The 19,469-nt window shown below is 41.0% G+C and overlaps 1 protein-coding gene across 1 annotated transcript in view; it reads left to right on the top strand.

The window, feature by feature from the left end:
• The window catches only part of LOC137299058 (uncharacterized), a 50,548-nt gene extending 35,330 nt beyond the window's left edge, over positions 1-15,218 (top strand). The window contains exons 23-31 of the mRNA XM_067831542.1: positions 382-576; positions 6,216-6,371; positions 8,890-9,129; positions 9,699-9,858; positions 10,244-10,359; positions 10,691-10,832; positions 11,954-12,057; positions 12,516-12,644; positions 13,315-15,218. Of these exons, the coding sequence (XP_067687643.1) occupies positions 382-576; positions 6,216-6,371; positions 8,890-9,129; positions 9,699-9,858; positions 10,244-10,359; positions 10,691-10,832; positions 11,954-12,057; positions 12,516-12,644; positions 13,315-13,751 (1,679 nt within the window). The 3' untranslated portion in view covers positions 13,752-15,218. The remainder of the gene's footprint in view (positions 1-381; positions 577-6,215; positions 6,372-8,889; positions 9,130-9,698; positions 9,859-10,243; positions 10,360-10,690; positions 10,833-11,953; positions 12,058-12,515; positions 12,645-13,314) is intronic.
• Positions 15,219-19,469: the final 4,251 nt, after the last annotated feature.

The raw sequence follows: 19,469 nt of genomic DNA, 5'->3' as shown, positions 1-19,469 counted from the left end.
ACGTGCGGCGTAAAACTAAACTCACTCACTCACAAATATTTTCATTCACTCGTTACAAAAAACAGCAAACAGAACTGTCAGCAAGTTTCAGTTAAATTACTTCATTTTAGTGTAGATAATACCATGTAAAAACCTGTATTGGAAATCAAGTAGATTGACCACTTTCACACCGTTTCTAGAAGGCGTGAAAATTGATTCGAAAGTAACATTAGCGAAAGATTTGAAACGTTGAAACTTAGAAAATAGAAATTTAAACACTCAGAGTCATCCAGCGAAACTGATAGTAGTGACCGAATATTTGAAATGAACATTTATCAGAGTGTTTACTTGCCAGGCCAATGACATTAATTCGTCCTTTTCCCCCAATGACCACGTGCCCAGTTCCTGGACAATTTGGCATCATCATGAAGGCTTGGAAGCACCTTGACGACACCAACTGGGAGGTGAGGGACAGCGATTACTCTGACTTCCAAATTACTCTTGCGAATCAGAGTCAACCACAGGAACCGAATATCGTGGCAGCCTTTCAGATCATGACCTGTCCTCGTGGAGCTGTTCAAGGAGGCGTTTTCTGTAGTAAGTGATCATTTTGTTGAGTGCAGTGACGTCATAATCGAAGGGCGGTACCCCTGGTGTGTTTAGCTCTTTGGTAGGAAACTTGGTTACAGTGAGAGTGCAGTCTTTGTGATTTTTGCAACAGAAACTTTGCGATATGTCACAGAATCTTTGTGACTTTAGTATCAACAAGGGAAGGTAATAATTGGCCTGGGTACCTAAAAAATCAATATTACTAGAGAGTTCAATTACAATTTACTAACATTAGGTCCAAATCCGATTCATTGATCAGCTTGGACAAATTGTACCGTCAGCTATATGTTGGGATTGGGAATTATTGAGAATGAACGAAGTTTTCGTTACGTCAATTTCGTAATCAGAAAGGTTTTGTGACACTGGACCAATTCATGGAAAGTGATTAGTACGGTTTTTTGCAGATAAATCAGTACATGCTTTATGATGAAAGATGATACACCCTCACTGGAACACTTTCTGTTACTTTTACATTATTTCGTGGGATCATTTGTCACAATAAAACGATTATTTATCAAAGACTCTGACATATCGCAAAGTTTCCGTCGCAAAAATCACAAAGATTCCACTCTCACTATAACCATTTCACTGTCAGTGTTGATGACATAACAACAGTACGTCACTTACAGCGCAGCTTATCCTTTCATTGTAAGAAATAGGAGTGTATATTTTCAAACACTGAAGAATTTTGTCAGAGTTTGGTATGATATAATGTGAGGGTGCATTGTCGGTTATAGAGTATATTATTTACAGACATGTATAATTGACACATTTGAACAACTCGCTACCTAGGTTTGGCAAGAGAAAAATCGATCCTATGTTCAAGGATCAGAAATATTTTCATCAATGGTCCTGGACGCATGGCCACAGCTGACGTAACGACAGCAACATGAAGTTGGATTGGGGATTGGAATCCCGAATCTGAATTTGTTCTTCACATTCTGGACTCAAATCGTGAATTTGAATTTCTGTTCACGTTCCAGATTTTTCTTTTATAGATTCAGCATAGCATTCTGCGCGTGTGTGCGTGTGTGCGTGCGTGCGTGCGTGCGTGCGTGCGTGCGTGCGTGCGTGCGTGTGTGTAGGTAGGTAGGTAGGTAGACATCTAGATGCTCACTCAGTGGGATACACCGGGTTTCAGGTCACTTTACTTGTTGTTTATGGACACGAACCCGTGTTCTCAAATCTTCTGATTGAGCAATATACCGTTGAATTACAGCCTGTGCATGTTATGCAATAAGTACTCTCCCAAAAAGAAACGCATAATGAAAATTGCCATGTCATGTAGCAATGAATTAACCGTGATTCATTTTACAAAATGGTTTGCTCTGTTTGTGGTACTGTGGGGTTTATGTCTTGATACATCTCAACAAAACGCACCATCCGTAAACTACCTCACGGCGTATTTAACATTATTTGATTTTCAATATCGGCGTGTATTTTCACAGAATACACCGTTAACCTGCAATGCACGTGAACGTTGGGGATCAAATAGTGTCAACGATGGGTAGAAAAGGTTGATCGCAGTCTGTCGATTATTCGGTGTATTTGGAATATTGTTGACGAACGCAACATGCCACGTCTACATGACACTCAAACTGACTTTCCTCGACTGCATTCTCAGTTGAGTATATTATATTTTTGGAAGAACAGTCAGAGCTCTGTTTTGTCTCGCGAACGTTACGGAGTCCTTCAACAATATGTTGACATGTTCCACAGTTATTTCTGTTACATTTGGACACAATTCAGTGTAAATTTCTTAAATGTAAATTTTGCTTTGGTTAGGATCTTTTTAAGATTCTGATTTTGTCTTTCGCTGCTTATTGTTTTTCTTTGTCTTATTTTTCTAGATTTCCAAATCAATGTTGAAATATAGAAATGTACATTACACAAATCCATTTTAGAAAGTGGTCAACATGTGCCATAATTGTGGTTAAGCGGCTGACCTTGTGTGCTGGCGATTAGGTGCCTGATTCTGAGGGTGCGGATTCGAATCCCGGATGGGACTCAACCAAACAAGTACTAGAATTTGTACTTTGATAAGAAAGTGTAATCCCAAATATGACATATGTGAAAACTAAAATGTTTCAATGCATAAGATACAAAAAATATGTTGACAGTGATAGGAAGTCTCAATCAGTAGGAAGTCTCAATCACAGACAAAACTCAATATCTGTTCTATTGACGCTTATGTGTTTGCCTGTCTGTCTGCTAATGACAATATGCAGTCCAGAACTTCACTCACTGACCCCACGCAATTTGAACTTAACACCCATCTGGCTATACACCATAAACAAAATACGCTTTCTATCTCTGTCACATTATGCAATTACACAGACAGGCAGGTGTGATACCTGTACACATGATATGTTATGATGTTTGTTGTTTGCAAACGAACTGCATCCATTTTTCTTGGAAGACTGGATCAAGTGTAAAACGGGGCAAACTTAGATTGTCCTTTTCAAGTCCTGTTTTTTACCCGGATGAACGACAGTTTCCAGCCACGCAGTAGTTCAAATTCTTGGTATTTGTTAACCGGTTTGAACGCAAATGAAGAGAGCATTTAGTTACAAATCGTAACATAACTCTTGCTTGACAACGGTACAAGATTCCACATCGAAACGTCGCATCGTATACAATAAAATGATTTGTCACCCATAAAGAATCATACTATCTTATAACTCACCATACTCGTACTTCTAAAGTGCCAGTCAAACAGATCGTCTCTATATACACACGCAATGAACCGTCAGTGTATCGGCAAATGAACCAGGCAATGAAAAGACTTCGATACACTAGAGTACACATCCACCCGTTCTGACTGGGTTGATCTCACAGATGTTTCGTTTCGAGGGATGTAAACCCAATTACAAAATATTGCACATTTGATTCGCGATTGTACACTTACAATTTTGTTATTTGTTTTTTTGTTCACAATCGGCAATGTCATGAACAAGTTTTAATTATGTTTGAGTTTATGGTTTTTGGTTACACGTGACCTTTAAAAGACACAGAAGTACCAGATAATTTGATAAATGGTTTGTAAAAAGATAAATATTTCATCATTGGTAGTTTAGACGAATAACTTAAATGGTTAGTGGCTGTACCATCAAAACGTGTTGAAGTATCGTAAATTATTCTCCTCCTGAGAGGGTACGTAAGTCCCAAGCATTCAAGGTAAATCCAGCTTGGGTCCATGCATGAAGCAAAAGTACTCTAAGCTCCCATGGTCCCAAGCATGGTGATCTACCTTCTGCTGCCTGCAATATATAACCAGCCTTTATATTCAATTGTTATGCATAGATAAATATTTTTACAGCTCAATACTAGTTTTGAATTAAATTAGTTATTTCAGTGTCCTTTGTTCAGGGAGTTTCATAATTTACCTAAATCTATAATAAACATATAACCTGCCATCAGACACCATAAGGCTGCAATATTGCGGGAGTGACTTAAAATTTTAACACACACGCGAGCACACACGCGCGCGCACACACGCACGCACACACACACACACATTTCAGTGACAAAAATGAATCCCAAATCTGGAACACAATATTCAGATTCGGGATTTGAATGAGGTTCAACAATGGAAACCTGTACAAGATGCCCAGGCTCAAAGGAACACCTAGTACATTTGAAGGGGTGAGATAATGTATATTAACACTGTTGGTTATTCCGATTCGGTTTTCGAATGCCGAAACCCGAATATGCAGAAAAGTCAAACTTGAGGCTGAAATATGGAAAAATGTAGGTTTGGCTGTTCATGTTTTTACGATACCCAGGTTTACGTAGCGTTTACGTTACCCAGGCTTACAGATTCATCCCGAATCTGAAAACATTTTTATTCAGATTCGGGATTCAGATACCGAAACCCGAATATAAGACAAGTCAAACTTGAATCGGAAATATGGAAAAATGTAGGTTTGGGTGTTCATGTTTTTTAAGATTTGAATCCCGAATCTGAAAAAAAAAATATTCAGAGATACATAGATGCATAAATACATAGATACATAGATACATACATCGATGCATGCATATACATAGATACATGCAGAGATACATGCAGAGATACATGCATACACGCACGCACACACACACATACAGACACACACACACACACACACGAATCCCGAATCCCGAATCCGTTTCTAACTTCATGTTCCCCGTAACGACTGTCTCCCATTGTTTGATTGGTAAAAGGTTTCGTTTTCTGTCGCTGATACAGTTCATTTGTAGGTAAACAAGTCGATACATCACGAAATATAAGTTGTGTTCATTAAAACGTATACGTATATGAATTGTAAAGGGGTCGTGCAGTTAGCATATATAAATTGAGAATTTAAGACCGTTCAGAAGTGCCGTATTTCGTCTAAGAAATGTTTAGGCTTGTGATGATACAACTCTCAGACCTGGCGCTCAATAGGAACCAGCGCATACTGGAGACCCGGCGCTTAAAGTTACGGCAGTAATAGACCTAGATTTTCCGTTAATACTTTTTTTGCAAGCTCCTTTTGTGGACGTGTCGCACACCCGTCGCTTATTAGAATCCCGGTCCTCATTCCGGTGATTATTAGAGGAAAAACGGTAGTTGACTGTTATTTAACTCGCGTTTAGCGATAATCCAGTTGCATGACGGCAAATCTGGACCAGAAAATGGAAAATCCAGAAAAATGGAATGACACCCGCGAAAATCCGGGCGCGTATTGGTCATCCAATGCTCATCTCAAGAGGCGGATAACAAGATGGTCATGCTCGCTGACTTAGTTGACGCATGTATAAAAATTTTGTTGATCGATGCTCATGATGTCAATCACTGGATTGTCCAGACTCAAGTAAAGAATACCAAAGTGATTGAATTCAACTGGGATAAAGCGATCCTGATCACCCTCTCCCGTGTTTTGTATCCTACAAGTAACGGTGGCTGGATCTTCTCTGATATCTTCATTCGTAACTACTCGTGCCATTCCGGCAAGCCGGATGGCGCCTCGTAGCCCTGTCGTGGCCAGGTTTACGACTGGGTCTTGTCTAAGCGCAAGCGTGCGTGGAGATGAAAACAGTCTAGTCCCATTATCAAGGAAAGATACAAGGGGTGATTGATGAGTTTTGAGCCTACCACTGAAGGAGTGTGGTACAGATGAAAGTGGCATAATGGCACTTCAGCATCGCTGGTAAAAGTGTGCAGACATGAAAGATGATTATACTGAGAAATAAACAGATTTCATATCAAATGGATTATGTTTTCCTGGTTAGGCTCAAAACTCATCAATCACCCCTCGTAACTCTGAATTTCCAAACATGGCTTTAAGAATATCCTACAGCAAAACAGCAATACGGTCATTCCCTATGCAAATATCTTTCAGTGTTGAAAGTTGTTCATCCTTTAACTCAAAGTTTATGTTTAAATTGTGCTTGGCATAGCTTAGCGAAGTCTTAAAGTTCAACAGTTCTGCCATTTTCATGTTTTGAAATGGGTTTTACTACGCGCGATTTGATTGATTTGCCACGATTCTTCTTGTAGGTCACGGAAAGAGACGAGTAGTTACGAATGGGGTCTCTTTTACGAGTAGAACCAGAGTATTTAACAATGCAGCCTACGCAATCTGTTAATACATATGTATTTCCAGTTAAGTGTCCACCCGGGAAGAGGTACGACAGTCACCGCTGCAAACGTTGTCGTCACGGATTCTACCAAGATGTTCCGGGAATGTCTTCCTGTGTACCGTGTCCAGGTTTCCAGACCACGGAGCAACTAGGAAGTGCAGACATCGCTCAGTGTAAAGGTGACCCATACAAACTCACTACCAAACTTCACATAGTGTGCATCACTTTATCTAGCTGTTTATGGCTATCCGCTTGGGCCACATAATGATTTGAATTCCAAACCAGAAATGGGCTTCACACATTGTGCCACTGTGGGTAATCGAACTGGGTTTGTGAGCGAACGCTTTAACCACTAGGCTACCCTACCGCCTCTTCATTTTTAGAGATCCAGAACAATATCTTCTAGATTACCGGATAGCAGTTCCATATTTACAGCTGAAGCTAATGCCATATTAACAGCTCTTAAATATATTCAAAGACACCCTAAACATAAACAGTATATAATCTATTCCGACTCTCTTTCTTGCCTTCAGGCCATTAAAAATTTGTCTTGTAAACATCCACTTTTAATTGAAATTATTGAAATGTGTAATGATCTTGCTACTGGCCAATACGACATCGTCTTCTGTTGATTACCCAGCCACGTAGGCATTTCTGGGAACAAAATGGCCGATCTTGCAGCCAAGACAGCACTCAACAAATCTGTAACACCACTTATTCCATACACTGATTATAAAGCTACCATTAGATCTTATATCCGTGACTTGATGCAGAAGAAGTGGGACACTCAAGTGGATATCAATAAATTACATGCAATAAAACCTTATATTCGTTAGAAATACTTGGGTTGTCAGTCACGATTTGAAGGGGTCATCTTGCGACGATGACGTATTGGCCATACGAGATATACTCATGAATACTTATTGAAAGGTGAGGATCCTCCGTTTTGAATCCCTTGTGATGAAATAATCACGGTCAAGCATGTTTTGCTTGACTGTGTTGAATATTCCATCACAAGGGATAACTATTTTAAATCCCGAACTATGAAGCATCTTTTTAACAATAACAGTGGTCATTTAGTTATTGCATTTTTCAAAGAATTAGATTTGTTAAATGAATTGTAGATAGATAAATATTTTATGATTGGAATTTTGAATTAGTAACTAAGATTGTTCGTGGCTGTATCCTCGAAGGGGGTTAAAGTACTGTAAAATTATTGGCCTCCTGAGAGGGTACGTAAGTCCACAAACGTTCAAAATATATTCAAACACTCCGCTCTTTTAATCGTAGTATATGTGTTCTTTTAAATGTATGGCTATATGTGCCTAAATTGCTAACGACTGAGGGGATGGTGTAAATCCAGCTGGGGTCCATGCAGGTAGCAAAAGTAATGTAAGTCCCCATGATCCCTAGTATGGTGATCTACCTTCAGTTGTTGGCAATCCATAGCCCATTTTTATATTGTATTGTTCACTATAGTTATACTGTTTTAGATTTAATTACTAGTCTTAAATGGATATCTGTGAAATTTACAAGTGTGTTTACTGTTCGTTGTCAACAGGGTTCTATTTTCTTATATTGATTCATTCTACAATGTCTGTATTACTTGTTCTCGTCACGATCTGGCTGCACGATTGCTGATGTGACGATATTAACTCACTCACTCACTCATTTTTGGAGAAGATACTACTACTACTACTACTACTACTACTACTACTACTACTACTACTACTACTACTACTACTACCATGAAATGTAAATACATGTAACCAAGCTTGGTTTACAGCTAGTGATATTAGCAACTATTCACGCCATCTGGGTAGGACAACACAGAACAGACCGAAAGTGACTGACCCATCTGTTCTTCCCCTTCTGGACTTCTGACGGAGCACCTCAGAGCCTCGTCTACCAGGAATGATGTTGTGTAAATGACACCCATGGAGATCCGGTTCTAGTATTGATCTCCAGCAACCCATGGTGATCGTAAGAGGTGACAAATGGGATGGTCATGTCATCGTGTACCAATTGCGTAGTGTACCAGTCGACGCTCTTAATGTCAATGTTCTCAATAAGGGGATAAAGAGATGTGTCTAGACAAGTTTTCACATTTCAGAACAAATATCATACTAATTATTGACCCAATTAATAAAGGCGTGTTGTTTATTTGCTGTTTCAAATCGCACTTGGCATATTCAAGCTGAATGAATGTCTGCGAATGGCCAAGCCTTGACTATTGCGTAGGACCAGCCCTCAAACAACCATGACACACAGCAAAATTCGCATTTAGTCGCTTCCTACTGGTGCATGTAGCATTTTGTGTACCTATCTTCAAGACCCCTGAAGATCCGGGTTAGAACTGATCTTCAGTGACTCATGCTTACTATAAGAATCAACAGACAGGATCAGGTGATCAGACTCGCTGATTTGGTTGACACGTCAACGTGTCCCATTTGGCTAGACCGATGTGCATGCTATTGATCATTGGTTCAATGAGGTCCAGGCGCGATTAGTTACAGACCGCTGCCATAAAAAACAAAACCAAACCAACCAACCAACCAACCAAACAAACAAACAAACAAACAAACAAACAAACAAAACTGCGAACAGATCAGCCAACCTAAATGCTTTCTCGTAATTTTCACTGAAGGCTGAGGTGTCTTACTGATTTTGATGTCATATTCCGTTAACATCCTCCAGATACTGATGTGTCAGGCCTGACCCTCATCTTCGGGATGCGTAACACCAAACTAGGCATCCTTCGCCTTCAGAAAATGCAGTTTGATAGGATGTCCTTGAACACCACTAATGGATTTGTTGACCTCCTCGCCTATGACCCAACGGATGAGTTTATATACTTCACTACTCATGAGCCCACCACTATAGGGAGAATAACAATGGGAGGTCTGAACGAAGAAACGCTAATTAAGAGCCCTCAAGGTAAATATCAGTTATTAAACATTGTTAGAACCAGTCCAGCGCTGGCTACGTTGCGGTACATTGCGGAAAGGGTGACGGTAAGACGTGGTGCGGTGCGGTGCGGTGCGGTGCGGTGCGGCGACTGTGCGGTGTGATACGTGCGATGCGAAGGGATGCGGTGACGGTGAAGTCTGTTGCGGTATATTGCAATGCGATGACGGTGTGGTCCAATGCGATGCGATGCAGTGACGGTGCGATGTGATGTGATGCGATGATGCGGTGCGGTGACTGTGCGGTGTGATACGTGCGATGCGAAGGGATGCGGTGACGGTCCAGCCTGTTGCGGTATATTGCAATGCGATGACGGTGTGGTCCAATGCGATGCGATGCAGTGACGGTGCGATGTGATGTGGTGCGATGATGCGATGCGGTGATGGTGCAGTGTGATGCGGTACATTGCATTGTGATACGGTATGCTATACACTTATATACTGTTAATAAACGTTTCTATATTATGCCGTTACGCTGAAAGGTTTCTGTTTTTCGGGATTTATTACATTTCAAGTGTTGGTATTTTGTCATTGCTACAGACGCCATTATAACTGGATTAGACTTAGATATTGGCAGCGGCCTTTTGTTCTACACAACATTTGACGGGGTGCTGGCTGCTCTTCATGTCAGCTCCGGCGCCGAGCACATTCTCCTGTCCAATCTAACCAAACCGCGAGGCCTTGTCCTTGACCAAAACTTGTAAGTAACCCTACTTTGCTCATGTATTTGGCAGTCCTTGAATCATATGATGAAGATTGTGCACATTAAAATATACTGAACAGCAAAAGAAACGCAACTCTGCATTTTATCAAGTTCTTAAATGAAAGACATAAACATGAACGCTTACTTTTATGAGATTTCATATTTTCGAAAATTTCGTTTCTTTTGCTGTTCAGTATAGATAACGGGAAGGATGCGATGCTCACGTGCAGTATGAACTAGATTATCAATATTGATGAGCATATTATGTGGAAATTGCTGTTCATCTGACCAGCATGTTCATGTTTTGCAAATTTAATTACACATGTCATGAAAGTTCTCAGGTATTCGCAAATAATGTTTCATCGTTTTGACTGTTTGACAGCGGAGCGTACTGGGTCGAGAGCGACACCATCAACTATCTCCACTACAGCAGCAAAATCGCTAAAACAGTTCTCGTTGACACTAACGCAGTGTGGAACCCCACCGTACACAAACATGGTGCGTAACCGCTCGACTGAAGCTTTGTAAAGGAACAAAAACCAGTACAAATATTATTTTCTTCCATACCAAACTGAATCACTGTGATAGTAGAGATTATTACATCCAAGCAAGTGTTTCATACGACTTATACGAAACAAGTGTAAAATTATGTTTTACGAGAGCGAGATCAATACTATTATTGCACGTGCTTTGGAAATGTTTCATCTCTATGGAAATATGTTACGTTTCTCATATGCAAAATATGCTCACAAGATAGAAAATGCCTTACTTTTTGGAATGGTATATATGGTTCGTTTGTGTCATGTATTTCTTACTTCATCCGTTTTAGGAAATAAGATCACGTGGAACGCCTATACCAGACTCCGAGAGGCGTACATCAATGGCTCCAATATACAGACCATTGCTTCCAACTTCACATCCAGATTCGGATACACGGAAGAATATTTCTTTTACGTGGACAAAAACTCAGTGTGCGTATAACGTTAGTGAGTTTGGCTTTATGCTGCACAGAGCAATAGTCCAGTCTAATGACGGCGGCCTGTCTGGTCAGACAACCAACAACATGGACACCAGTCTACGCAATTGGGAACCAATGACATCTCACAACCAGCCTGACCATCCGACCTCTTTATTGCCTCCATTCCCTTTTAGTGGGAGCATGGACTACTGAAGACCAATTCTGACCCGGATCGGTCTTCACTGGTCGCGTATTACTGAAGACGTCAGTAAACCGTGTTACGTCATTGATGAAGAGTGGTCAGGTGGAAGTTGGAAACATACTTCATTTTGTTGTTTGGCACTAATGTGTGATTATTATATATAGGCGTTTTTCAAGTTGTAACAGGATAACCTATTCTTTGTGCATTCCAAGCTGATTTACAGGCACTTTCATTACTTACATGGAAGCGTGAAGGACAAATGGTAACTTTTAAAAATGTATTTACAAATTCTTTTAAGGTTATAATATATATCGAAATATGCAGTCGATTAAATACGGTTTTACTTTGTGGACAAATTACATGTCAATGAGATACTGATAGCCCTATTAACTAGACATACTTTATAATTTTCTGTTTGAATATTTGTGGTGGGGTCGTCACATATTATAGACGCAACTGTGTGAACACGAAATTATGTACAATGCATATCTGTATAGTCTGCACCTTTTAGCCAAGAATCCCTTCAATCTGGACACTCACTTGAGGTTGTGTACAGCGATATAACACATAACCAACACCTGTTAATACGGACACGTGCTATACCAGGGTAGGTTGGGTAGCCTCGTAGGGTCGGTTAGTAGGTTAAATTCCTCTTATGGGTACAATGTGTGAAGACCAAATCTGGAGTCCCCGCCTTGATCCTGCCGCAGTATTACTAAAAGCGGCTTAAAACTAAACTCACTCACATATAACACACGTTTTTTTTTATCTATGTGACTCTCCCTAGGAGACAAGCCGTAATGCTTATTTATAACCTGGTATCCAATGATTTTAATAGCAGTAGGGAATCTACCAACCGGGCATATTTCGACATTTGTGAACTAGAATATTTAAGAAGCGCGTGGACTATTAATATGAGTTGTCATTTTCAGGCTGATGCGAGTAAATCGAGATCAGAGTGCGAGGGCATCTGTGTTCTCTCTACCAATGTCTGTGGACCGGATGAGGGTGGTAAATACTACCAAAACCATCAGCCGTGAGTTAGCAGCCCTGCTTATGTTAATTATATTTACATCATTATGTGTGCAGTGGTGGTTAAAGCGGTCGCTCGTCACGCGGAAGACCCGGTTCCATTCCCCACATGGTTACAATGTTAAGAACCTTACTGAATGCAAGTGTTATTTATTGATTTGTTGGTTCTTGGTTTTACACCACATTGTTTCATTGACTGATAAATGGTAAATATGGTAAATATTAGCTTAATAGGTAAAGCGTTCGCTCGTCACGCCGAAGATAGGGTTCGATTCCCAACGTGGACACAATTTGTAATGCCCATTTTGGGGGTACCCTGCCGTGATATTAATGGAATATTGCTAAAAACGGCGTAAAACTAAACTAACTCTTGATATGCTACAGGTATTAATAAATCAATAATTACTGCATCGTCTTTGCTCAGCTCAGATACATTTCGAACTGTCTGATATTTTTTTTCAGCTGAGAATGTATGCAGTAGATCCACGAGTGACTGCGACCACGGCTGCTTTCCTCTTAATTCAACCACCCGGATCTGTTTCTGTGCTGTGGATCACACATTGCAAAGCAACTATAGAACCTGTAGAAGAGGTAAAAGACGCCTCGTGGTTGGTTGGTTTGTTGTTTAACGTCGCACGTAGCACTATTACAGCTATATTGCGGCGATCTGTAAATCATCCAGACTATCCAGTGATCAACAGCATGAGCACCGATAATTTTGCACGAGTTTCTTGTAAGTCATTTGGCACACTTGCTCGAGGTGCAATTGGGATTCAGTACGATGGCATGTCTCAACCAAGTGAGCAAGTGATCCCAGTAGTCGCCTTTTACGACAAGCATGGGTTATGAAGATCAATTCTAACCCAGATCTTCACGGGCTCGACCCATTGCAATTGTGCGTCAATGAAAAATGTTAGCGCTATAGAATTACATTATATGCAAAGTTATTGATCAATTACATTCAGTCGATGCGCCCTGTATAGATCAGACAAAAGAAATAAAGTAATAAAAAACCCTAAAAACAAAACAAAACAAATGCCCGCACTGATATCTACAGTAAGTTCACCTTTGAACATAAGGCTATCAATCGTTGTTCTTGAAAAAAAAACCCAGATACTTTAACCAGTGAACAACGTAAGCATTATTGGTGTTCTGTGGCAATTTTCCTGGTACCTATTGGCATTTAAGTTTCATCCTTGCTCGTGTGACTTGAGGTAGAGGTAACCAAGACAGCACTTTATAACTTTGTTCTGTGACTCAGACTTTTCAGGAGAACTGGAAACTCAAGCCAGATCCTGGTTGAAGCCCTTGTCCTCAGACTACACAGTGCCACCAAGCATGTCCCTAAGGATCAAGGTAAAGGCATGCCACTCGGCTCGAGTGGCTCTGGCAGAGACGGGCAAACGGTTGTACCTTTTCGAACTTGACAGAAGTCGTGGCAACGAGACTGAGATGGCGATCAAGAAGTTATGGCCAGGCGCTCCTCCTGTTGTGTTAGTTCATAAAACCATCAGCAGACTTGACTGCGATATCTTTCGTCTGTTCTGGATCACATGGAATGAGAAGGTCTTGAGGATTGGTACAGGCAAAACCTTGTATTCCCGTCAGATCCTCGTAGCAAAAGATTCACGTCCGTTCACTGTCAATTTCGTTATGTTTGGTTCAGGCTTTAATGCCACGGCTGTATGGCACTTCTAGTGGTTCGATTTGTATGTATGGTCTTCCAAAAGTAGGGGAACTGTACTTTCAATGTACGATTGTAGAAATTGGGAGATATATGGGACTGAATCAATGTTGATACAATAAGAATGGATGTTTTGAGAATGCACCACCACATGGATTTCATTCAAGGCAAAGCTGTTTGTTCAGTTATCCCCCTTCTTAGGTGACTGGAGCATGACTCCATGGAAACTTTCAGGTTTACATTTTTCAGTCAGTGTGTTATTTGACTCTGAAAACGCACAGATGCGAGAAAATTATCGGAAAAAGTGGTCTACAGTGATTTGTCGACCTGCCTGAAAAATGTTAAGTTTCATAATGACACCCCATGCAAGTGTAGAAGGCTCCCACGTTGTGCACGTACTTCCCATGCTTTGTGTTTGCGTGTGGTGATAACGTAAAATGATGCTGTATACACAAGATGAATGTCATTGCAACGTTCCTCAATGGATTTTCTTTCCACAAGACTTCAGTTCCCCTACTTTTTTTTGAAGAGTGTATGTCGATTTGGAAAACTTCAACGATGAACTGGCGACATTAACGAACAGTTTTTACACCCCCAACCTTTGTTTTTATTGACGTGTTGGCGCCCCGAGGCCGCGATTCACAAAACGTTCGTAAAGCATTGTGCCATTCGTATACCAATGGTAAAGTATAGAGAAACGATAGATCGCAGCGTTACAAACGCTTTGTGGATCGAGACCCCGAGTGCGATGTCATGTCTTATATTATTTGTTCATATTTTGTAAGTAAAGTGCGTGCAGTTGGAGAAGAGGCGCTCCAGGGAGAAAACCGTTTCCGTATGTCATCCGATTAGTGATCCGCTCTAATGATCAGCACTGCAGCTGTACCTAAAATCCCCGTTGATATCATTATATTTTAAGAAGAGCGACCGCCTCGCTGATGTAATGGACATAAGTACATTGGCAGGTGTTATTTCTTGTTGCCCTGACCGGCGTTCGGTACCACTGGGAGGGAACTCTGAACAACATATAGAATAATGAGTCTGAAAATTGATAAAGAGCGGCTTGGTACCTCATGGGCTAGTACTGCACCGGCAGAACATCAGCTGGAACATGCAGCCAACACGTGTGTGCAATCATACTGAACCGACCTAATCGCGCGAGTGTAAGCTTAATTCTGCACCGATTCTCAACACGAACATGTGCCTCCCGTGAAACATACCTATTAGAGCTGCGCAATATAACCGGTATTTACCGGTATTTACCGGTTCAAATAGGACAACGATACGTACTGCGATACACTGATCAAAACCGGTATTTTGACATGCATTCTTAGAATCTAGTAACATTCAGAAATCTTCCGTTTTTCACGTGAATTCATGTGAATCTAGTAAAATGGTGCCCCCCACTGAAAAGGTTCACAGTGAATGGAACTATTGATAACGATTTGTACATTTTATTAAAGCTTAATCAAGCATTGTGATTTTGTTGTTTTTTGCTTTATAAATGAAACATTAAAATGGCCGTCTGTAGAACTGTTTATTAGGTTTGACGATGCATTGTTTTTGGACAGAACTTGATGAATGATGGACTAGGCCTATTTGTTTCAGTCTTGTTCTTGGAAAGGAGAGACTGATTAAATAGAGCAGGTTGTAGCAATGAATTTATCCTTTATGAAGAGGGTTCTTTTTATTGCCGCATGACCCACAGACGCTAGAGATTGTGTATAAGAATAAGCACCAGGAGTGATAAAAATGAACTTAAAGTTCCTCATTTCAAAGTAGTGTTGGTGTCACAGGTCTTTCACACAAATTCTGAGCACTACTGTCAATATACACTCGGGACGACACAATCCTAGGAAACATTGTGACATCGTGCCTTACATTTTGTTCCTTTGCAGTACTGAACAACGGTAATAGTGCTAGATAGTCTGTTTCTGCACCAACCGTTCTTTTATCCTATGATGAAGTGTGCCAGAACTATTAACCGTAACAAATGAAATGAAACACCACTACTGTCAGTATACACTCGGGACAACACAATCCATAGAAAGCATGATAAGACGATGCCATGTATTTTCTCATGTGGTATTCAGCAAGAGAACTTCCTCTCAGTAACAGCGCAAGCTCGTTTGTTTCTGATCCATCCGTTCTTATGATGAAGTGTGCAACAACTACTAACCGTACCTGTGAGGGCACCGGGGTAGAATAGGCCTTCAGCAACCCATGCTTGCCATAAAAGGCTACTATGCTTGTCGTAAGAGGCGACTAACGGGATCGAGTGGTCAGACTCGCTGACTTGGTTGACACATGCCATTGGTTCCCAGTTGTGCAGATGGATGCTCATGTTGTTGATCACTGGATTGTCTGATCCAGGCTCGATTATTTACAGACCGCCACCATATGGCTGGAATATTGCGGCGTAAAACTAAACTCACTCACTACTAACCGTTACAAAGAAACTATTGGTCTCTGTTGGGGACCAGGACCGGTAAATTGGGCTTAGAACGTAGCAGCCTCTCATCCTTCTGGTCCATGACAGTGTCACCAACTCACCACAGAGAGAACAAGTATTTGCCATTGTGGCGGTTCAGGGAACAGGAACTCCCAGCATATGTTACATTTGACCCATTTTTAGTTGGGGACACAAAGTACGTGGTGTAGGCGATCAGTTGAAAGAATTCCGTTTTATAGGTTGCAGAGGGTCATGCAGATCGCTGACTTTGAGTTGCCGCAATATAGCTGGGATATTGCTTAGTGCGGCGTTAAACAACAACCAGTCAAACAATCAAACTTTGTGTGCTGGCGATTAGGTGCTTCACTCTGAGTCGGGTCGAATCCCAGAAGGGACTTGGCCCTGCAACCCTATAACCGGCTACATGGCGGCGGTCTGTATTTATGGAGAGCTTGGCCACACAATCCAGTGATCAACAGCACGAACATCGATCTACAAAACTGGTAAACCGATGACGTGTCAACCAAGCTAACTAGCCTGACCACCCGATCCTGTTCGACTCCTCTTACGACAAGCATGGGTTACTGAAGATCAATTTTAACCCAGATCTTTACGGGTCCTACTGCAGGGAAGTAGTACTAAAGTTTCCTGTCACATAGAGGAGACGAATGTGTCCAGAATCATCAAGAGTGATGTTTCATAGAGTGAGTGAGTGAGTGAGTTGAGTTTTACGCCGTACTCAGCAATAGTCCAGCTGTATGACTGCGGTCTGTAAATAATCGACTCTGGACCAGACAATCAAGTGATCAACAACATGGGCATCGATCTGCGCAATTGGGAACTGATGACAGATGTCAACCAAGTCAGCGAACCTGAGCACCCACGACTTTTACGGCGCGCAAGGGTTGCTGACGGCCTGTTCTACCCCGAATCTTCTCGGGTCGATGTTTCATAGGACTGATATAACAAACTGTTAAATATTGCTGTAATCTTTGATGAAAACGGACTAATCATTTATGTTGATTACAGTCAGAGTCACAGTTGTGTTTGCTCAAATGTGTTCTTGGAAAGGGGATACGTCGCAGCGATCAGGATAAACCTTATCATTATTTACATTGCGCAAGATTAGGCATGGGTGTTACCTTTCATATTTGACATGTGATTGTTTTCCAACTAAGCTGAACTGTAAATACTTTTTTGTGCTCGAATATTAAACCTCCAGAAATCGTTGCATTTCGTTCGTGTTTAATACTAATTGTTACAAAAATGTAGGTGTTCCTTTTTAGAGGATGATGTCCCATGTAATGACTGTCAAGGTGTAACGGGTAATATTGTAACAGGTAGTGATGGGTGGTTAAGCTGATTTCTGTTGCCACCATTTTTGTTGGGACCGAATAAGACAATGGCTCATGCCTGATATATGTTATTTAGTATTCCAGAAATTCTGTTGGTGTAAGCAACTTATATGTGACATGCTAGTTTAGCATTTGTCCAACATAAACTTATTATGCAGATCGCAAATTTTAAAACAATACAGTAGTTTTCCGAGGACTTTCATGTGCCTGTACTGTGGTTTATTTGATGTGTCTGTACTGTGGTTTACATGTGCAAGAGTCCAGGGTGTACCCAGTAGGACTCAAGTAAGATGGTTGTGCCAACACCAGACAACTTGCAATTGCAAAGGTAAACAGGCATCAAATTTATCTGTGAAAAGGTAGATATCAGAATGATATATAAGATCTGGCAAGGTACTGATGCTATACTCGATTCCCATCAGTGTCCCTTCAACGTAATTCAGATATTCACTCATAAATTAATACGTAACTAACAGCAGACAGAAATGATCGCCAACTTCGTATTGCCGTTTTAATTTGCTGGTAAACGAAACATAAGGTACATCTCGTTCATCTTGACCTGATCAAGTCAATACTGATGTATTGCGTGACCGTGGCTATTTGGTGTGAAGGGGTGCACCTTTGTCAGTTGATTGTCAACATGTCCGAACAGCCGAGACCGTGTCGCCGTTTAACATTCTCTTCCTCCCTATTTAACGAAGTTCCTGCCGTTTGTTCCAACAGACCTACCGCGTCGTGCACGTGTAGATTCGCTCAGGCCAAGCTGAACAAGCCGTATGTGACTGACTGCAAGATTTCAGCCAAAGAAACTTGGCCGAAATATTTGTGTAACCTTCTATACTTGGATGGATATATGTGAACTGGGACATACTGGTCCTGATGAACATTGCAACAGGTTAATTTCTGCGACACCTGACCAAACTTTTCCATTGTCGGAAATGGAGACGGCTTCAGTTGTGTGGGGCGTGGGGTACTATTTCAAAAGGTGACGAGATATACATTGCTAAACAACGTATCCAGAACACCAGCCAAGCCAACTGGTATCGATTGCCATATTTGCTTGTTTATATTTGTCATATTTCAGCGCTGCACGTAATTATTATCACCATATACTACTTGGTCAGAACATGTCTGAATTGTAAACCTGACCCTTTTGCTATGAGCAGGTGACGATAGGCTACTAAGACTTCGAATAAACGCAATGATTCATACACAATGGTTAGAGTAGCTTCCTTTCATGCAAAGGGCCATAACTCTCCTAGGCAGACCGGTAGATTACCGTAATAAACAAGGAAAATGCGTAGGCATTTGGTATTTTGTTTTGCCTATATGTAGTTACGCCACTGTGAAACCGGTTTCATTTGGATCTATATTGACTGTTCCCAATGGGCGATTGAATCATCTCTCACCTGACATTTCTGTAATTCATGCCATTACTCCCTCAGTTTATTTGTTTAGCAGATTCCGACGAATTATATTTACATTTTCCCTGTACGGTGCCTCCTTAGAAAAATAGGGGCAGGGGGAATAGCCTTGTGGTTATACCGTTCGTTCGTCACACCGAGACCCAGGATCGAGTCCCCATAGGACTGGGTACAATGTGTTAGGCTCTTCTCTTGTGTCCCCTGTCGTGATATTGCCTGAATATTGTGTAAAACTAAATTCACTCAGTAACACATGAGAATAATAGCTACACGTCCTGGTATGCTCCTTGGCAAGGTCGCCTCGTTGATAGTTGTTTATCTTGTTTACACGTCCTTTTAGATCTGGTTCACTTGACTTTTGATTTTCGTATATACAGCTTTTATGTCAAAGGTTTTTGCACTACACGTGTGATGATATAATGTTAAGCTGACATGTTTCTGTCAAACATACTTTCAGATTTAGTTATGCATAGCGACGTCAGCTAAACATACCCAAACCAG

Source organism: Haliotis asinina, chromosome 10, assembly GCF_037392515.1.
Source record: "Haliotis asinina isolate JCU_RB_2024 chromosome 10, JCU_Hal_asi_v2, whole genome shotgun sequence".
NCBI lineage: Eukaryota > Metazoa > Mollusca > Gastropoda > Lepetellida > Haliotidae > Haliotis > Haliotis asinina.
The sequence above is the reverse complement of the archived record's forward strand: the minus strand, read 5'-3'. Positions and strand labels throughout refer to the sequence as shown.